Source organism: Callospermophilus lateralis, chromosome X, assembly GCF_048772815.1.
Source record: "Callospermophilus lateralis isolate mCalLat2 chromosome X, mCalLat2.hap1, whole genome shotgun sequence".
NCBI lineage: Eukaryota > Metazoa > Chordata > Mammalia > Rodentia > Sciuridae > Callospermophilus > Callospermophilus lateralis.
The window spans coordinates 85,477,312-85,497,334 of NC_135325.1; the positions used below are offsets into that span (position 1 = coordinate 85,477,312).

The window sequence follows — 20,023 nt, forward strand, 5'->3', positions numbered from 1 at the left end:
CAGATTTTATGTCTCTGACCAAAATACCTGACAAGGATAAATTAAAGGAGGGAAGGTTTATTTGGGGGCTACAGTTTCAGAGGTCTTGGTCCTTTGACTCAATTGCTCTGGGCCCAAAATGAGGCAAAGCATTATGGGGTAAGGGTCCAGTGGAGGAAAGCTACTCAGCTTATGGCAGGGTAGGAAGCAGAGAGGGGTGGGTGGAAGGGGCCATAGGGAGATGCACCCTTTCAGGACATGTTCCCATGACACATCTTCTCCAGCCCAACTGCCTACAGTTACCATTCAAACTAGGATGGTGTGATTAGGTTATAGCTCTCATAATCTAATCACATTGCTTCTTAATATTCCTGTGATAACACAGGAGCTTTTTGAGGACCCCTCATATTCTAGTCCTAACAATGGGTGTCACTTGTATGGCAAGATGCTACCAAAGCTTCATAGACCTTTACCAGGATCTAGAGCATTGATTGCTACCTTATACTTAGTTATAGTCAAAGGCTTATTTAAATTGATATTTTTAAAATCTCTTGTTCTGTTATGCAGTGGACAGACAGTATCTATACTCTTCCCAATTCAGTATAGCCATAGGATTTCTCAGGTGCAGGCTGGTTCATGACCTTGAATAATCAGGTTGTTAGATGATAAACCTCTCTGTATATGGAAAAGCAACCCAATGTTGTCTGCTTATCTTCTTGTACTTTTATAACAACATTGGCACATATTAATTCCTGAATGACTTGCAGAGACTTGATGATGATTACAGCTTTAATGAGCTGGAAGTGTTCCCTGAGTGACTGGAAATGTATTCTTATGCTAGCTTCCAAATTATTTGTTGCATAGTTTATATTAACTGCCTACTTTCATGCACTTACAAAAACTGAACATTTTCCTTTTTTACATAGTCTAATGCCCATATAATCTTGTAAACATTTCTGCTGCAAAAAATGGCCTTTCTTGCTGGTGATTTTGACCACCTTATCCTCAGTCTCAAAACTTATCAGAGTACTAATTGTTATATCACTCAGGAATGATTCCATGCCTCTTCTTTCTTTCACTGTCTCCTCACACTTCCACACTGCCACTGTTATCTTTCACCTGAGCCAAATTTTTATTTACCCCCTTTGTTTTTTCTCCTATTCTTCTAATACTATTTTTTACAGTATGTGTGAATACAGAAATAGGTGTGAGCTAGTTTTGTTACAAATCTTGTAAAATAAATAAATAAATGGTTTTCCTTATAAATTTGAAATTTTCTTTTTGAAACCTTTTTTTAGAATTTAAATTCTTGGAAGAGAAAATTATTAACAGCTAAAACTGTCCAGCTTTAATTTGAAATTATAATTCCTTTATATTGACAATTTTGTCTATATATTTATATACACATTTATTTATACACCACACTTGGTTCTATTTTTCAACATGGAGACATTTACCTCTTTTAGCTTTCTTTCATTGTCACTCTTTTATCTTACTTTTTAATGTTTTCACTCTCTTGCCTTCTTGTTGAGAATATTCTCCTTTTCTCCATTTCTTGACACTCCATTCCAAACACTTTCTCTTAGGACACTGTCCATATATGTTAAGTCCCATTTGTCTTTTTCTTGATCAAATCTCCAGTTTCTCTCAGTCATTACTTAACCAATAAACGTGATAAGGTTATTTTTCCTTTTATCCCCAAATCCTTCAATAATTCTCTCATTATTAATTGAAGTATCATCATTTCCTCTGTCCTGCCTCCTCATTCCTGTTCTCTCTTCCCCAAATCTTCCTTTTCTATAGTACTTGTTTGGGTCTTCTGATTTCTGTTTTATAAACAAAATTTTCAGTTCATAATTTCACTTTCTTTTTTTCTTTTCTTTTTGCAGTGCTGAGGATTCAACCCAGGGCCTTCTGTATTCTGGGCCAGAGCTATAGCATTGAGCTACATCTCCAGCCCATATCCTAACTTTTTATTATCACATAACTTCTTTTCTATATCATCTATATGTTGCCATTTCAAATGTTTTCTCTCTTGATACTTTGTCCCCATTCTCAAAATACTCTGTCAGATTTCTAACTCATAGTATGCTATATTTGTGACCCATTTTCACTTTTTAAAAAATCTATTCCTACATCCACTCTTTCTGATATTTTTAGCTGAGCCAAATTTCCCTTTATCTCTTTGTTTATCTTCTAATCCTGTAATTTACTTTCCTCTATGCTTATAATAACTTTCTATCTCACATCTATCAACCTACATATATTCTCATTTAAAGTTTACTTGAAATCTTAACTCTGCTTAAGTGGGAAAAGAGCCCAAAGCCTGATTTATATATTTTTTCAAAAATCTGTCTGCTAAATTAAAGGGAAATACTTCATGGAGTAAAATCAAAATCCAAAAATCAAAGCTTCTGGGAAAGAAAATAGATTTAATATGTCAAGGCCATACCATTGATACAGTTAAGTGAACAAACTGTGTCCTTATTGTGCCCAGCATATGTTGAAAGTTAAGGATACAGACCCAGAGGTAGAAAACATGGTTATTGTCCCCAGACCTAATAATCTAGATAAGGAGAAACAAATAATTATACATGAAACACTTAGAAAGTAGTTGTAATAACCAGTCTAATTACCTAATGCTAGGTTGTGTAATGTGGAACTGAAGTGTTATAAATGTTCAGAGAAAAGGAAAGCATTAGTGCTTGGGGTTGGTAATGAAGATTTCATGTGGGAAGTGTGTCTTAAAGAAAATATAGAATTTGGATTAGCTGGACTTGAATAGAAGAATTTTGTTAGCATTACTTAGTAAAAAGATAATTGTTTAGCAAAGACCCTAGGGGGAAAATTAGCTATTAGTTTAAGAAAATATCAAACTTTGTTCTAGGAAGTAGCAGGAAATATAATTAGATAATTAAAGTTGGACTAATTGAGTAAGAGCCTTGAATTCCAAGTAGAGGAATTACAAAATGTTAAAAAGAAAATCCCTTCATTAAAGTATTGTTAATCAAGGTTTTGTCTTATTTAAATATTTAAGATTTTCTTAAATAACACTTAACTAATATTGAGTGCTTTGCTGTGTGCTAAGCATTGTCCTAAGTGCTTTATATGTAATAATTCACTTAATCTTTACAGCAACCATTTGTGGAAGGTTCTTTTTACTCTCCTTATTTTATAAATGTGGTTAAATGCAGGTACTCAAGTGGACACAAGTAAGTGACAGAGGTAGGATTCATATACAGGTAGTCCGTGGTGCCCAATTTTATATTCTTACCTATTATACAAACAACCTTGTGGAGGAGGTGTATTTAAATGCTGCAGATACATTGTGAGAATTGGACAGTTGAACTGAACTTACTCGCTATTTGAAAGATATTTTTCTCAAACACTACTCATATTAGCACATGATAATCTTTTCATCCCAAATATATTTTTTTTTCTTTAAAAACATTATTAAAAGGCTCTTTGGGCTAGAAAAGTTGAAAAACAAATTCATTAGTTTTGTCACATGAAGTGGTATTGATTGTTTTGTCTCTTGGAAAGTTTAGTTTCAGCAATCTTTCTATTACAACAGGGCTTCTGGTTGGGACTCTTGATTCAGTCTTGGACTCTACTGCTAAAGTAGCTCCATTTCGCATCTTACACCAGACACCAGATTCTCAAGTTTACTTGTCAATTGCATGTGGTGAGTATGATTTTTAAAATGTATTACTCAAATTGAGTAAGGATACTAAAAAAACTGAATGTTCAAGTTTATTTCTACTCCTCAATTGTTTTGAGATTTAGAAACTAGTTAAATGTGCAAATCTGCTTTGGGAGAGTATTAAGATCTCTGTTTATTTAAGGATAAGAGAATATTAGGAATTTTTAAATCTAGTGATATTAATCCCCAGCACTGCAAAAATGAAAAAAAAAATTCCAGTGATGTAAGAAACTAGAAGCATGTGATCCAACAGTGCTGATTCCGAGCAGATTTTGGTCATTACTACTGCTGGATGATTCATTTTTTCAACTTATTTCTGCTTCGTTCAACTGTTAGAAAGAAGGAACCTTCCCTGTGAAATATTTATTTCATATATTTCATTTCTAATAACTCAAATGAAGAAAATGTGAAGTTAAATGTGATCCCAAAACTTAATGCTTGTCCCATAAAGAAGTATAAGACTGAAAAATTGAACCTTTTATTCATACACCTACTTTCTCAAAAAAGGCATCATATTCTTAAAATGTGAATATTCTTTCCTGCTACATATTCTTTCATGCTGGGGTAGTTCAGATGTTTCCACATATATATTGTGGGTAGGAAAGGAATTGTGATAATTCTTTTTAATAAAACAAGTCAAAATAAGTTTTTAAATACCCACAGTGACAGTTTGTTCTTGTTTTTTGATGCTATTGTATTGCTGGTCTAAATTAGAATCTCAGATTTCTAGATTTATAGCCTTTTTATGTTGAAGTACTGCCTTTTTTCTTTTTCTCTTTTACTCTTCTCTTCTAATATAGATATACTTTTAAAAAACAAAAGCATATGAATTTCTAGACATGTCATATGTATGGATATACAATGTATAATTAATTTTTGTCTCCTAGTTCTTTTAAATTGAATGCCGCTTGAACTAAATAACGAGAACATTACAAAAATTCTGTAACCTCAACTCTAAATCTGATTGGTTGAAATTATTTAGAAACAAATGTCCTTTCTACTTAAAAAAATAAAGGCTGATTATATAACATATTCTCCCAAGTTAAGCTGATGCAGAAATATAGTAATTACCTGTGAGTGAGCTTTCATGTACATAAAAGATTAAAATAAAGGCTTTAAAATTTCCTCATGGCTCTTATTTATAGATCATTTCTTGGTATGGCAACTTTAGTAACATGATTGCAATTCTAACTGAATTTTAGAAAATAAACAATTTGGCAGTTTCAATAACTATTTTAATGTGTCAGTCTCCATATATTATAAAATTTTCTAACTGGGTGTGGGTGCATGCCTCTAATCCCAATGATGCAGGAGGTTTAGATAGGAAGATCGCAAGTTTGAGACCAGACTTAGCAACTTAGTGAGTCCCTAAGCAACTAAGCAAGGCCCTGTTTCAAAATAAAAAATAAAAAGGACTGGGGATGTGGCTCAGTGGTAAAGCACCCCTGGATTCAATCCCTAAAACAAAAATAATATTCTAAGAGGTCAAGATACTTCTTTTTAAATGATATTTGTATTATCCTTGGTTCTGGGAAGACCTTAAAGGTAGATGAGGGTAAGGGGAGACCGATAGACATTGCTAAAGCAATTTAGAACTAATATTTAATCTGATTTTCAATAAGCCACCTAACACTGATTCAGTAAGTCACATGAATTTAACCTTGCTACAGGTTTTCTAACCTCATTCATGAAATTGCTGTAAGTTTACTAAGTTATTTAACATATGGGGTAACTGAACAGAGGCTTCATAAGTTGAGTGGCCACAGTTGAAATCCACATTTACACATCGTTCCTAGGATCATCGTATGCATGCTGTTTTCAGCCATACAGATGGGCAACATAATGCTAGTTGTGTTATTTGAAGATCAAGGATTAAATTATGTATGTATATTTTCTGGTGTTTTACATGTCCTCAAAAGATAATAAGCATCAGTTACTGTTATATTGTTATATATATATTAGTTCAGAATTTTAAATCATTTTTGTGTGACCTATAATTAATTTTTCCCCTTTCATTATATATATATATATATATATATATATATATATATGTGTATATTATTTCTATTTATAATGATAAATATATTCATGCCCACATATAAAGAGGAAATAGAATTAATGTAATACCTTTATTCATTTATGACTATCATTTCTGAAAGTGATCAGATACATTCCTTTTAAAGTAAGCTTGTAAGTATCAACAGCCATTTTGTTGTGACTTCCCTTGAGTCATATTCTCTTATGTTATTAATCAGGAGCCAACAGGGAAGAAATAACCCAGCATTGGGATTGGTTGGAACAAAATATCATGAAGACCTTATCTGTGTTTGATTCAAATGAAGATATTACTAATTTTGTACAAGGAAAGATACGAGTAAGTGGTATAGATACATTTTGTAAATGGAATACTAAAAACTTTGACCATCTTTTATGAGGATCAGAAGTTATATGGAAGATCATTCTTTTTTTGTATTTTTTATAAAAAAAGTCTCACTGAGTTTTTTAAGGCCTTGCTAACTTACTGAGGCTGGCTTTGAACTCGTAATCCTCTTGCCTCAGCCTCTGGAGCTGCTTAGATTCTAGGCATGTGCCACCATGCTCAGCTGGAAGGTCATTCTTTTACTAGCACTTTTCAGGATTGGTATAACCACACATATGATTGCCAGAATAATGCTTAGGAAAACTAAAGCTGAGCTGGAGGTATATCTCAGGGTAGAATGCTTGCTAGCCTAGTATGAGGCCCTGGATTCCATTCCCAGCACCACCAGAAAAGAGAGAGGGAATATTAATTGTAAAGCCAGTGGTTTGTCATTGGTGCCCATGTAAGTATTTTTAGTGATATTTTCATTTCAATATCTCTTGAGTTTAGAGTTTGAGTAAAACCTTTGTTCAAAAGAAAATGAAAACATTTAATACTTTTTTTGTGGTAGCTTCTTGAGGCATTAGAAAAAAACTAGTACAAAACCAAAAAACAAAAAAATTCTGCTTACCTCTGTCCTAAGGGGGGGGGAAATATATATACATACATATATATATATAAAATATAAACATATATATTTTAAAAATTCTGCTTACTGCTATCCTAATTTTATATATATATATATATATATATATATATATATATATATATATATAGTGTGTGTGTGTGTGTGTGTGTATAACATTGTATGTAACTATATGGATATGTAACAGTTGTATTCAGTCAAACATATAAAGTTTATTTTTGTACATGATGATGAATTTTTAAGAAAATATTTTGTCTCCTCTAGGGATTAATTGCTGAAGAGGGAAAACATTCTTTTGCAAAAGAAGATGATCCTGAAAAATTTCGAGAAGCCCTTTTGAAGTTTGAAAAATCTTTTGGTTTACCAGAGCAGGAGAAATTAGTGACATATTATTCATGTAGTTATTGGAAAGGACGGGTTCCTTGTCAGGGTTGGCTCTATCTTAGTACCAATTTTCTGAGCTTCTATTCTTTTTTGTTGGGATCAGAAAGTAAGTGGTTTCTGTTGATTATCACGGTTTTGAATTTGCTGACTGACCTATTAACTCTGTGGTGGTGTTAGGTTATATAAAAAGTAATGAGATTGACATTAAAGGTAATTAAACTGTACATCAAAAAGTTCTCTTCATCTAGAGAAAGAATCCTTATAGGACTGGTTGCTTAATATAGGAAGCTTTTAGAAGTGTTTATAGAAAGCTTCACATATTGTGAGAAGTTAATGAATATTAAATCATGATGGCAATCTGGCATCATTATAACTACTTTCTTTCCCTTGTTATAAATTACCTGCTTGCTTCATTCCATGTTTTAATCCTTGTTTTAAACATACAATATGAATCTAGTAGCCATTGTACTTAATGACCCACCCCTCACTTTGTAGCCCCAAATAAAAATCAAACACTACTGTGTATAGTATATGTACAGCTTTTATATCAGGGATTATATAATTAAGTAATTATATAAAGAAGCATTGAAATATCAAATCAGAAGCATTTTAATTCTTTAAAATTATCTGTTACTAGAGTCACCAATTATTGCATATTCATGGTGATGTTTCAAGTTTTTAACTAATCTTGAACTCAAATATTTTAGCTGTTCATAGCATTTTTCAAGTGGTTATTATTTGAAAAGGCCTGATTTATGAGCATAAGTTAATATTGAGAATTTAGTCATGCCTACTTACAATTCTTATTTGCAGTAAAACTCATTATCTCCTGGGATGCAGTCTCAAAACTTGAAAAGACTTCAAATGTTATACTGACAGAGAGTATTCATGTATGTTCTCAAGGGGAGAATCACTACTTTTCAATGTTTTTGCACATTAACCAAACCTATCTTCTTATGGAACAACTGGCAAACTATGCCATAAAGAGACTTTTTGATAAGGAAACATTTGATAATGACCCAATCCTTGATGATCCTCTACAAATTACCAAAAGGTACTCAAGGCTTAATATTCGTTTCTTTAAGTATTGTTTGTAAGAATAATAGCATTTATTAGCATTAAAAGTTAACTGTTATAATTTTGATTTGGAGTTGATCATGGATATGTTTTTGTATGAGTTTATTCATATGCATTTTCACGAATTATTTCATTCTCTGTGAAATTTAATCCAAATAAGGAACAGAAGTTAGTTTTTGAAATTTAGACAGGATTTTTCTGGACTGTTTAAGAAATGTAGAAATTTGTGTGTATGTGATTAGTCTAACTCCAAATTTCTCTGTGAGGAGTTTAGATGATTTCAGGTCTGAAATTGGTTGTTAAACTTATTGTTTATTTTTTTAAATAATTATTTTTGTATTATAGACAGCATAATATTTTCATAGTACTGGAATTGAACACAGGACATGCTAGGCAAGCCTTCTAGCACTACATCTTCAGCCCTTTTAAAATTTTTCTTTTGTGAGTCTCACTAACTTGTCCAACCTAACCTCCAACTTGTGATCCTCCTTCCTCAACTTTCCAAGTTGAGAGTGCAAATGTGTGCCACCACAGCTAGCCCAATAGCATGATTTTTTTTAATGAAGAGTCAAGTTAATGTAGCTAGTGGTGCATGGGCTTTAGTATAAAAATAGAGCAATTCTTAGATAAGTCATACACTTAGGATCTCAGTTTTCTCATCTTGTCTTTTCTATCTTAGAGGGCACTTATGTGGAATGGATTTAACATTTGTGAAAGCACTTTGTAAAATAAAAAACAATAGGTAAATAATAATCATTATTAGTGCTTAAATCAGAAGTATCTGACATATAGCTATTTGCCAGTAGATTCAGTTTGCTGATACTGAATAGAGCCCTTTCATTCCTGCTCAATACTCAAACAGTTGACTGGAAAAAGCTTGCCAAAGTGTAGGAGGAAGGGAGAGGTTCAAGAAATAGCTTGTGCAACCAGTTTCGAGAAAGGAAGATGAAGGTAGTCTGTATGGGAAAGAATAAGAGTAACCTGAGCCAAAGTTATATGTATACATCAGAATATCCCTAATCAAGTACAGTTGTTTCTTTTGAATATTTCTAAACCATTACTAAAATCTAGATGCATAAGGATTTCTTTGTAAGACTGCTTGCCTTTCTGGAAATTAGATTAGAGGTGAATTTTTTAATACCTTATTGCCAAAATTAGGTCTCAGTGTACATGATTTATAAATAATACTCTATAGGATTAAGAGTCCTATTCATGTTATATTTTAGTTGGACATTTGCTTTTTAGTTTTTTCCTTGATTGGCTGCTATAAATGATCTTTTTAGCCATTTTGTTTCCCTTGAAACTTTCTATAGAAGGTCTTCTATTAATAAGTTATTCATTACCAATTTGTATTTAAATAAGCTATAGTAAAATCCATTTTGTCTGTGTATTTTTAAGAACCTACTGAAGAGCTGGGGTTATAGCTCAGTGGTAGAGCACTTGCCTACCATGTATGAGGCACTGAGTTTGATCCTTAGCACCACAGAAAAAATAAATTTTAAAAAAAAGTTATTGTGTCCATCTAAAACTAAAAAAAAAAAACTTTAAAAAAAGAACCTATTGAAAACCTTATATATCTAAATCTTTATTTCTAGAAACTTGAAAAGAACAATAACTGATAGCTATAGACTCCAAATCACTTTTTCTAAAATGGAATGTCTTTACTGACTCTGCTTATTATTTTTACAAATATGTATTACTTCTATAATTAATCATTTTATTATTGTGATTCTGAGGATTGAACCTAGGGCCTCACACATGGTAAGCAAGACCTCTACCACTGAGCTATATCACCAGTGACTACTTCTATAATTTTAACAATAAATAAGCATAATAATATTTCTTAGTGTGTATCCATCCAGTCCTTAATATATATATGTGTGTGTGTGTGTGTGTGTGTGTGTGTGTGTGTGTGTATATATATATATATATATATATATATATATATATATATATATTTATATTTAGTTAGTTTTAGGAGGATACAATATCTTTATTTTATTTTTAAGTGATGCTGAGGATTGAACCCAGTGCCTCATGCATGCTAGGCACCCAGCCCCATCCATCCAGTCCTTTTAATGCATTATTTTTTTTAAACACAATACCTTTATTTTATTTACGTGGTGTTGAGGATCAAACCCAGGGCCTCGCACATGCTAGGTGAGCGCTCAACTGTTGAGCCACAACCCCAGCCCCAAATGCATTATTTTTTTTAATTTGAAAAAAAATATATGAATGGGACTGAACATGACATAGTTTTTTCTCTTACTATAATATGTCACAGACACCTTTCTGTTCATATAAATGGACCACAATCATTCTTTTAATAATAGTGAAGTAACCTGTCAAATTACAATTTACATAAGGTAAAAATTAACATGGTTCCTGGTCATATTTGTCAAGATTATTTTGAAGACATGTTAAAATACCGCATTCAAATAGTATATGTGGGAAGGATGAATTTAGTTTTAACTGGGTTGGATTTGAGTTAGACCTTTCATAATTTACTTATTACTCCAAATGGCATTACTGCTTAGCACAAGTATTTAGTGCCCCTAGGAAAATTATACTATTGAAAGCAATTACTTTTTATTTATATATTTATGTATCAGTTAACAAGTCATTTGTATTTATTAACTACTATTCTGTGCACAACTCTATACAAGCAATGTTGTTTTAGCCTGCCTCTATTTGGGGTATTTTTAAACATTGGTTTAAATTTTCATTTCACTTAATTTCAGTACTCTCTTATGGACTGTTATTACTCTCTAAATATTTTTTTTGGGGGGAGGTACTGGGGATTGAACTCAGGGGCACTCAACCACTGAGCCACATCCCCAGTCCTATTTTGTGTTTTATTTAGAGACAGGGTCTCATTGAGTTGCTTAGTGTCTCACCATTGCTGAGGCTGGCTTTGAACTCGTAATCCTCCTGTCTCAGCCTCCCAAACCACTGGGATTACAGGTGTTCGCCACCACACCCAGCTTCCTCTCTAAATTTTGATGCCATAAATTTTCTTTTGTTTGAAATGGGTAACTCTTGATTTTCTGATGACCAAATATGTAAATTATTGTCTGCTGAGAATGGTTTTAGTCAAGTTGCATATTATGAATATATAATAATATAATGATAGTCTTCCAGCAAAGCACTCTACAATAGATGTGTTTAAGACTTGTGCACATTTCAATCTTCTAATAAAATAAATTATAAAAAATAAGAAGTGAAATGCATTTGTTAGGAATCATACTTTTTTCCATTTCAGAATTCATTGAAGAATACAGCATTTTGTATTTAATCTGTCTGCTTTGTTTTATTTTTATTTTTAGTACTGGGGAATGAACTCAGGGGTGCTTCACCACTGAGCTACATTCCCAGCCCTTGATATTTATTTATTTTTATTTTGAGAAAGGGTCTCAGTAAGTTGCTTAGGGTCTTTCTAAATTTCTGAGGCTAACCTTGAACTTCTGATCCTCCTGCCTAGGCCTCCCAAATTCCTGGGATTACAGGCATGCACTACTGCACCTGGCTACTCTGTCTCATTTAGAGTGTATTTAAATTAATCAATACAGGCATGTCATATACTTTAGAATCATCATTTGAGCCACTTTCCCCCTTTTGTTTCTTTCTTACAGGGGTTTGGAAAACAGAGCCCACAGTGAGCAATTTAATGCCTTTTTTAGGCTGCCCAAAGAGGAGACTTTGAAAGAAGTACATGAATGTTTATTATGGGTACCATTCAGCCACTTCAATACTCATGGAAAAATGTGCATCTCAGAAAACTATATCTGCTTTGCTAGCCAGGATGGCAATCTATGTAGCGTAATCATTCCTTTACGAGAGGTAACGTTAATTTGGTTACATATCAATTTTTAGTTTGTAAAATGTCATGTAATAACAAAAATTAATAGAAACTCAAAATGCAAAACCTTTTAGTAATTTAAAATAATCATTTTCTGTGTTCAGTATTATTCTTCAGGATAAAAGTACTAGCTTTTGAGATATTCTCAATTCCTTTTAGTAACACCTTATAGTTATTACTGAAAGTAAAACTAGAAAAACAAATTAAAACCACAAATGGGCTTGAACATTCAGATATTTAAAACATGAATATCAAAATTTAGAATGTCACATTTGATGAACTTTTTCAGAAAGAATAGAATTGATGGCTTTTGTGTAAGTCAGAAATAAATTTTCAGTGTTCAGCACTGAATAATTTTCATCATTATTGCCAATCTTAAAGGCCACGCGTTACTTAAACCTCTTCTTTGAGAATGAATTAACTTGCACTGAGATTAATTATATCATTTATGCAACTAGTCTCTTTCTTTTCTTTCTTTCTTTCTTTTCTTTCTTTCTTTCTTTCCTTCTTTCCTTCTTTCTCTTTCTTTCTTTCTTTTCTTTTCTTTCTTTCTTTTTTTATGGTGCCAGTGATTGAACAAAGTCTGTTTCTTAGTAGACTGTACCATGGACTAAAACTTTTAGCCACAAAAGAGTAAGCCAAACACATTTTATCTAAAGGTATCAGCAATAAGGGGAAAATGTGAATCTCTTATTTATCTTTTCACTCCCCTCCAGGTTTTAGCAATAGATAAGACAGATGATTCCAGTAAATCTGTCACCATTAGCATCAAAGGAAAAACAGCATTTCGCTTCAGTGAAGTTAAAGACTTTGAGCAACTAGTGGCAAAACTCAGCCTCAAGTGTCGGGCAGCTTCAACTCAGTATATTAGCACAGAGGTAATTAATAGAGAAATTAAATAATTTTGGAAAGAAAGCATTGTGTTTATATGTTCTTTTCTTTCAGAAGAAATTCATAGTACCTTTACTATTCATACCTATGTTTATTTTTTTTCAAGACTGAATCTAGAAACTCATACTTTAAAAAATATTATTGGATCTTTCTACTGTATTTGCTGTTTTTCATAGAAACACACCTTCTATGTTTACATAATTTGTTTTTTAATGTATCTATTAATTTTTTCATAGTTGTAAACAGAAGTATGCCTTTGTTAATTTTTGTTTATTTTTATGTGGTGCTAAGGATCAAATTCAGTGCCTCACCCATGCCAGACAACTGCTCTGCCATTGAGCTACAGCCCCAGCCCTCATAACTTTTTTAACAACTCATATTACACTGGAGAATTCAACAAGGCCATGAAAAATGATCTTTCTCTTATTGCTGCAAGGATCTCAATTTTAAACCAGTCTGAATATCTTTTATATTTTAACTAGCACATTTGCCTCATTTACATAATCTAGCCCAAAGCAAAATAGTGGCATATCCCTTTACTTGCAAACTATTAGAGCAGACAAATATTCTTGGCAAAGAGTGGTTAAGAGCCTGATTTTGATGTTTAGTATGTTCATGGAAATGTGGACAGATTGAATTCAGATGAATTTTTTTCAATTCCCAGAAATGTCATGTTTTAATAATTTGATAAAGCTTAGCAAATTGTAACTATTTATATTTTAATTAAAGATTCAGAAAAAAATTAATATTGGCTTTGCTCGTTATATTTTATTTGAACTGAAATATAGAGCCTTTTCCCACTTTCTGCAGAGTACAAGCTGAAAATAATATCCTAATTTAATTATAATGCAGTATTGATAAGACTAAATTCCCCTTTGAAAACCACAATGAAAAAAATATAATTTAAGAAATATATATCATCTCAGTTGCAGACACAGAATCTGTATGTTGGCTGTCAGGAGGTTTTCTTGCCCGACTTTCTCTCTCACTCTTGTAGTATGTACCCAAAATATTTCTTAGTTTTATGTGAAAACATTAGTAAAATCTGATCAGTTTGGTAGTTTTTCTCCCTGCGCTCCCACTGCCCAATATTGTCCTTGTCTTATTTTAGATAGTCTTTATGTTAGATCCAATGTTCTGCTTATGTTTCCATTTCCTTTAATTTATCTGCCTCCCCAGAACCTAGAGAACTAGAATTTTCCCCTGACAACTCATGTGTCTCTAGTAGCTGAGTATGCTCGGTTGTCAAGAAAGGATTTTGTTTCAAAATGTGTTTACCATCTTTCCAGATATGTCAGGATTATAAGGTTTTCTAGTTTTTTCTTGTCCATTTTTAGAGGTTTTATAAAGATGTGTACAAAATACCAATCAGTACACTGATTTGCTTGGAATTATCTCTTTTGGGGGGAGAGGGGTACCAGGAATTGAACTCAGGGGCACTTGGACACTGAGCCACATCTCCAGCCCTATTTTGTATTTTATTTAGAGACAGAGTCTTACTGAGTTGCATAGCACCCTGCTTTTTTTGCTGAGGCTGGCTTTGAACGCGCGATCCTCCTGCCTCAGCCTCCTGAGCCACTGCCACCATGCCCTGCAAAATATATCTTTTTTTAAAATATTTTTTTTTTAGTTGTTGATGGACCTTTATTTCATTTATTTACTTTCATGTGGTGCTGAGAATTGAACCCAGTGCCTCACACATGCTAGGCAGGTGCTCTACCACTGAGCCAAAACCCCAGCCTGAAATATATCTTTTAATTGTCCTAATATTCTTTTTTCACTGAAGATTTTTTCATAGCCGTGATGAGGAATATTGACTATGTTAATATTGTCTCTATACATCTAGCTTTATCAATAGTATATTTTAAATATTAGTGAAGGAAAGCTTTTTAAAACAAGAACTATTTCTATTTGGTTTCTAAATAAAAGAAATTGTAGCTCTATTATTTTAGAGTTACACCCAGTTTACTGAAACAAAAGAATGCATTTTATAATTTTAACAAACCTGGTTAAATTTTATAAGAAACATTAGACTTTTAAATCTTAATTTCAAAGAATTTAAATAAAATAAAAACATGAATGTAGGAAGGAAGTTAAAAATTTCTTCCTATGAGTACATCAAAGATGTGGTACAAAGAACAAATGCTCCCAGAAGTAATTGGGATTATGCATAAACTCAGTTCTGTCCAAATTTGAAATAGGTATCAACTAAAATGTTCCATTTTTATGAGTTATGATAAACCTGGATGCATAAACAGGTTTTGTAAAATTCTAATTGAGTGTTTAAAAGATATTTTAATCTTTTATTTTTTTATGTGAGAGGGGGGTACTGGAGATTGAATCCATAGCTTGCACATGCCAAGCAAGCACTTTACCACTGACTATATCCCAACCCCCCTGCTTTTTTTTTTTTTTTTTTTTTTTTGGAAACAGGGTCTCCAAAATTGCCCTATCTGGCCTCAAACTTGAAATCCTCTTGCCTCAGCCTCCCAAGTAGCCAGAAATACAGGCATGTGTCACCACACTTGATTGATCTCTTACTTTTACTGGCATATATGATTAAGGAATATTATTGGATAATTTTTCAAAACTATTAGACGAAGAAGTATGGGCTTCTTTAACTTAGTTTTTGACAAACTGACCTAAGAATAGAAAGCACTATTGAAGATCTCTTACTTGAGGCTTTTATTTTTTTTATATTTATTTTTTAGTTATAGGTGGACACAATACCTTTATTTTTATGTGGTGCTGAGGATCAAACCCAGTGCCTCACACATGCTAGGCGAGCACTCTACCTCTGAGCCACAACCCCAGCCCCTGCTTGATGCTTTTAAACTGCATTACAAGTGATCGTAGGAACTGTGGAATGTCAAGAAAGGTTAGAAAATGCATTTATGTCTTAAAGTGTTTAGATAGGCAAATAAATACCTTCTACAGATTACCCAAGCATATGCAAATGTGTTTTATTACATATCATAACCAGCATTATCCCAGTTTCTAAGTTTTTTTTAATTAATTTTTATTGTAGGTTGTTCAAAACATTACATAGTTCTTAATATATCATATTTCACACTTTGATTCAAGTGGGATATGAGCTCCCATTTTTACCCCATATACAGATTGCAGAATCACATCAGTTGCACAACCATTGATTTACATATTGCCATTCTGGTGTCTGTAAGTTTTTAATTAGAAGTAATATGCTCCAGGAACATTCATTCAACTTGATAGAAGGAGGTATTTCCTGATTCTAAAATGAGGAGTTTTGGGGTTTTTTTTTATTTTAATATTTATTTTAGTTTTTTCGGTGGACACAACATCTTTGTTTGTATGTGGTGCTGAGGATCGAACCCAGGCTGCACGCATGCCAGGCAAGCACGCTACCACTTGAGCCACATCCCCAGCCCTAAAATGAGGAGTTTTAATTTATAAAAAACCAGTAGTGGTTTCCTTATTCTATGTAATCAGATAGGAATAGTAGTTTAACTCACATAACTAATTTTTGTTTTCCTTTATAAGAATAAGTTAATGTGTTTCCTGTAACTATAATATAAATTAGAAATAGATACTGTAGCTGTGGGAAGTAATAGATTTATTTCTAGGGTAGGAAACCAGAAAGATTTTTAGAAATAAAATTAGCATCCCATTTTCAATTATGGATTATGAATGGGAATTTATTTAAGATAAGCTTCTAGTATTTGAGAAAAGTGGGGGTTTGTATATTTTTGTTTTAATTTTTGTGTTTTCAGGTTAACTCTGGATCCAATCATCATTTATTGTGCCAAGTTTATGAGATAGTCTAATTTAAATCTGATATTTTGTAGTAAGCTTACACATAAATATTAATCTGCCCTATCTTTCCTTTACTGTTAGAGGCATATGCTACTTCTAAACCTGTCATACACCAAAAATCAAACAGGTTTAAGAATACCAGCCATAAAACTAACAACCTCTGTTACTTTCTTGCTGTGACTCAGTTTTGCTGAGGCAATAAATGTTTGATGAGCGCCAAGTTTATTCCAGTCAGAGTTACAAGAACCTAAATAAACAGATATATCGAATTGGTCTGGATGGATATGAGGTAAAATCTTCCATTCAGAAGAGCCAAAGCAAAAAAATAAATGTTTAAAAAATAAGCTTTATTCCTTAAACAATCTATTAAACTCTTTAAATAATTTTAAGTATGAGGGCTAGGGTGTAGCTCAGTGGTAGAGAGCTTGTCTAGCATGCATTAGGCTCCGGGTTCAATCCCTAGTACCTCAAAGATAATAATATGTCAAGTATGAAGTTGTTTTAAGCCACATCTTTGAAGGTGAATATGTTAATTTGATTTTTGAATACTTAGGAGATAATTGTGGATACAACTAGCATATTTGTCATCACTCTTATAAATTTATGTGTAGGGTTTCATCACTTAAGAGATTATTTGCTTCTCCTTCTTACACATTTTCCCTGTAGTTTGGATATACTACCAATAGATAATTGGTACCTCAGTCATATAATGTACCTTGCTTGGGATCTAGACTAAAACTATGAATTTGTCAACATGTATTTGCAACATTTAATTCCTCAATAAAACAGCTAATTTTAATCTTAGGAAGTAAAGTTTGTGATGTAGCAAAACAGGTTTTTTTTTTTAAGGCAACTGTTGTAGTTTGTGCCCTATAATGATTAATCACTAATTTTCCATTATTAGCCTCTTCTGCCATACCCTTGTATTCATTCAGACATTGATTTGAATCGGCCTTTCTAAATTTACCTAGATCCTATCTTAATGTCCAACCCTCCTGGGTCTATTACTGATTTTTCTTGTTTTTAAGCTAAAATGCCACTGGACCGTTCTACTAAGCTGCCACTTTTCCTCCACCTCAATCATGGGCAGTCTTTTCATTTTGCTTAAACTACTAAAGTTTGAGTGATGACCTTGGTAAGCCTTTTTAAGTACCCCTACTAGGAACTCAAAACTTCTGGTATAGTTAATCCACAGAATTTGAGTAATTTTAAAATTACAACTTTGATGATCAGAAAATTCATCTAGAAATGCAAGGGTCTCAAAGAGGACTCACATGCTTTTCATTTTAAAACTTACTATACAACCCTAGTAAACTGTGATACTGGCAAAAGGATAGACATATAGATCACTGTAATAAAAATCGAAAGTCTAGAAGTTATGATCACTTAATTTTTCACAAGGATGGCAAATCAATTCACAGAGGGAAAGTACATTCATTTTTTTAAAAAACCAGGGATTGAAACCAGGGCACTTTACCACTGAGCTACATTCCCAGCCCTTTTTATTTTTCATTTTGAGACATAATCTCATTAAGTTGCTTAGAGCCTTGCTAAGTTGTTTAGGATGACTTCAAACTTGTGATCTTCCTGCCTCAGCCTCCCAAATTGCTAGGATTACAGGCATGTGCCACCACACCCTGCTTAGTGTGTAGTCTTTTCAATAGACAGTGGTGGGACAGTGGATGTCCACATACTACATATTAACTCAAAACACACCAGACCTACATTAAAGAGCTGAAACTATAAAACTTTCCAGGTAAACATAGAAGTAAATCTTTATGCCTGTGAATTAGGCAGTTATTTCCTAATTGACAAGATTATGACAAAAGAAAAATGGGTAAATTTGAATATATAAAAAATAAGGACTTTTGTGCTACAAATGATAGTATCAACACAAAAAAAGTTCACAGGATGAGAGAAAATATTTGGACGTTTTATGTCTGATAAGGGACTTCTATGCAGAACATATAAACATCTCTTACACTTCAATAGTAAAAGGTAAACAACACATTTTCTAAAAATATGGAAAAGGGATTTCAATAGCCATTTGTTCAAAGAATATAAATGACCAACAAACACATGAAAGGTTTTTCAGTATCATTAGTCATTAGAGCAATGCAAGACAAAACCATAATGGAATAACATTTCATACTCATCAGAGTGAGTATAATTAAAAAGCCAGATAATAACTGTTGAGGAGGATGTGAAGAAATTGAAAACTTCATATATTGTTGGGAGTATAAAATGGTACAGCCACGTTGGACTACAGTTAAGCAATTCCTCAAAATGTTGAGTGTAGAGTTACCATATGACCCAGTAATTTTACTTCTAGATATCTGCCCAAGAGAACTGCAAATAAATGTTCACCCTAATACTGGATTATTCACAATTATTCTTAGCTGGATTATTCACAATTACCAAAAAAGTGTAAAAAAGCCATCAAATGATGAATAAAGGAATAAAATATGACAGTAGAATATCATTTGGCAATAACAAATGAAATACTGATACATACTATAATATGAATGAACCTTGAAATAAGTTCAAAGAAGTAATACACAAAAGACTACATATTATATTATTCCATTTATATGAAAAGTCCAGAATAAGTAAATTTATACTGACAGATTAGTAGTTATATAGAACCTGGAATGGGGGGAAGGTCATGGGGGAGGGACTGCAAAGGGATAGGGGATTTATTTTAGGGGTGATGATATCATAATAAACTTAAGATTGTGATGATGGTTGCACAACCCTGAATATATTAGAACCACTGACTTTATGCCATAAATGCATCAATTTTATTATATGTTATTTGTATCTTAATTCAGATGCTAAACTAATGAAAAGAGCTTTAAAGAATCTTTGTCAACATATTTAGCTTAAGAAAGGGAGAAACACCTTTAAAAAAACATGAAGTTTTGGGCTGGGGTTGTGGCTCAGTGGTAAAGTGCTTGCCTAGCATGTGCAAGGCACTGGGTTCGATCCTCAGCACCACATAAAAACAAATAAATAAAGGTATTGTGTCCAATTGCAATTAAAGAATATGATATAAGTAGAGAAGTTAAACTTTACTAAGTATGTTGGTAAAGGTTCCTGAAAGCTTTTCTAAGGAAAACATCAAATTAATCCTCTGGAACCCTACTACAGTTAGATGGGACTTTTTAAAAGTGCATTAATGTGGGCTGGGGATGTGGCTCTAGCGGTAGCGCGCTCATCTGGCATGCGTGTGGCCCGGGTTCGATCCTCAGCACCACATACACATACAAAGATGTTGTGTCCGCCGAAAACTAGAAAATAAATATTGAAAAATTCTCTCTCTCTCTCTCTCTC

The 20,023-nt window shown here is 32.8% G+C and overlaps 1 protein-coding gene across 3 annotated transcripts in view; it reads left to right on the forward strand.

Annotated features, from left to right (window-relative positions):
* The window catches only part of Tbc1d8b (TBC1 domain family member 8B), a 65,585-nt gene that overhangs the window by 12,570 nt on the left and 32,992 nt on the right, over window positions 1-20,023 (forward strand). For all 3 annotated transcript variants that reach the window (XM_077107729.1, XM_077107730.1, XM_077107731.1), the window contains exons 2-7: window positions 3,554-3,664; window positions 5,938-6,056; window positions 6,952-7,177; window positions 7,885-8,125; window positions 11,781-11,988; window positions 12,724-12,885. In XM_077107729.1, the coding sequence (XP_076963844.1) occupies window positions 3,554-3,664; window positions 5,938-6,056; window positions 6,952-7,177; window positions 7,885-8,125; window positions 11,781-11,988; window positions 12,724-12,885 (1,067 nt within the window). The remainder of the gene's footprint in view (window positions 1-3,553; window positions 3,665-5,937; window positions 6,057-6,951; window positions 7,178-7,884; window positions 8,126-11,780; window positions 11,989-12,723; window positions 12,886-20,023) is intronic.